Raw genomic sequence first — 1,081 nt, 5'->3', positions numbered from 1 at the left:
TTAATGTGTAAACGGTAGTACAACAAAGTCGGAATGTTACAGGATTGTGTAAACTGAATTTCAAACAAAACGTTTTGTAAATGCGCTATACGAGTGTCTAAGCTCTACTTAAAAGCTAAAACTTTATAAACAACTACTCAACAGAAATCGACTGTTCTTCAAGTTTTGGACAACACACGAACCCGGTATTTTATAGATATTCTCACCTGTTTCAACACCACATGGTAGATCCGACCGTAAAAGAATGCCATCAGAATTGACGGATACACGATGGTGGCAAAGTAGAGAAAGACCAAAAAGTTGTAGTCCATTATTTTGACAAAGAAACACTTCCCGCCAGCATCGGGACCCGAGTTCCAGCCAAGGAGAGGTAGGAACCCCACGATGAGACCGAGAACCCAACAGGAAATGATAATACCCGCCACAGCTCTTCCTGTTATTCTCTGATGATAGCTGAAGGGATGGAGGATGGCCCAGTACCGATCCAAAGAAACGGCTACCAGATTTAGGATGGATATCGTGCACAGTACAACTAAAAGAGAAAGCATAAACATACATCCTTCGAAGGAGTTCTCTGGCAGACCGAGTTTTGTCATTATGGCAGAGGGTACTCCAACTAGCCCTACCAATAGGTCCGCTGTCGATAAGCTGAGAATATAGAAATTTGTTAGTTTTCGAAGCCGTTTCTCCTTCATAAAAGCGATTAACACCAACATATTACCACTTACGGCCATTAGGGCAACAATAACTTCAAGAATCGTATATGCAATAGGTAACTCGTTTACCGCCATTGTTAATTAGTCCTAGCCCCGTCTTTCAATATCATTCGCTCCAACGTACACGAAACGGTTTTACTTTTAGTTACACACATTGTTGGATCCTGCCTGCTTTTTTTTTTTTTTTGTCCTGACAAACAAGAACTGCTTTCACGCGCACGGTCACTCTGAAATTTGTTTTATAAGCAACCCTCTCTTAACTGGCAGTGATCGAACGAACCAGCGCCAGCGTATCTGTTGTGGTTCGACTGAGCATGCGCAGCAACCGAGTGAACGAAGATTTACCTGCATATGAAACAAAAAAC

General features: G+C 42.1%; 1 protein-coding gene across 1 annotated transcript; it reads right to left on the bottom strand.

Annotated features, from left to right (window-relative positions):
* Positions 1 to 206: 206 nt before the first annotated feature.
* LOC106477577 (adenosine receptor A2b-like) lies at positions 207 to 791 on the bottom strand (the record flags this gene model as incomplete). Its single annotated transcript, XM_013938122.1, has 1 exon — positions 207 to 791. A coding segment is annotated over exon 1 (585 nt), but the record flags the coding sequence as incomplete, so codon positions are not given.
* Between the last annotated feature and the right edge of the window lie 290 nt (positions 792 to 1,081).

Source organism: Limulus polyphemus, unplaced genomic scaffold (assembly GCF_000517525.1).
Source record: "Limulus polyphemus unplaced genomic scaffold, Limulus_polyphemus-2.1.2 Scaffold21281, whole genome shotgun sequence".
Classification (NCBI taxonomy): Eukaryota; Metazoa; Arthropoda; class Merostomata; order Xiphosura; family Limulidae; genus Limulus; species Limulus polyphemus.
The sequence above is the reverse complement of the archived record's forward strand: the minus strand, read 5'-3'. Positions and strand labels throughout refer to the sequence as shown.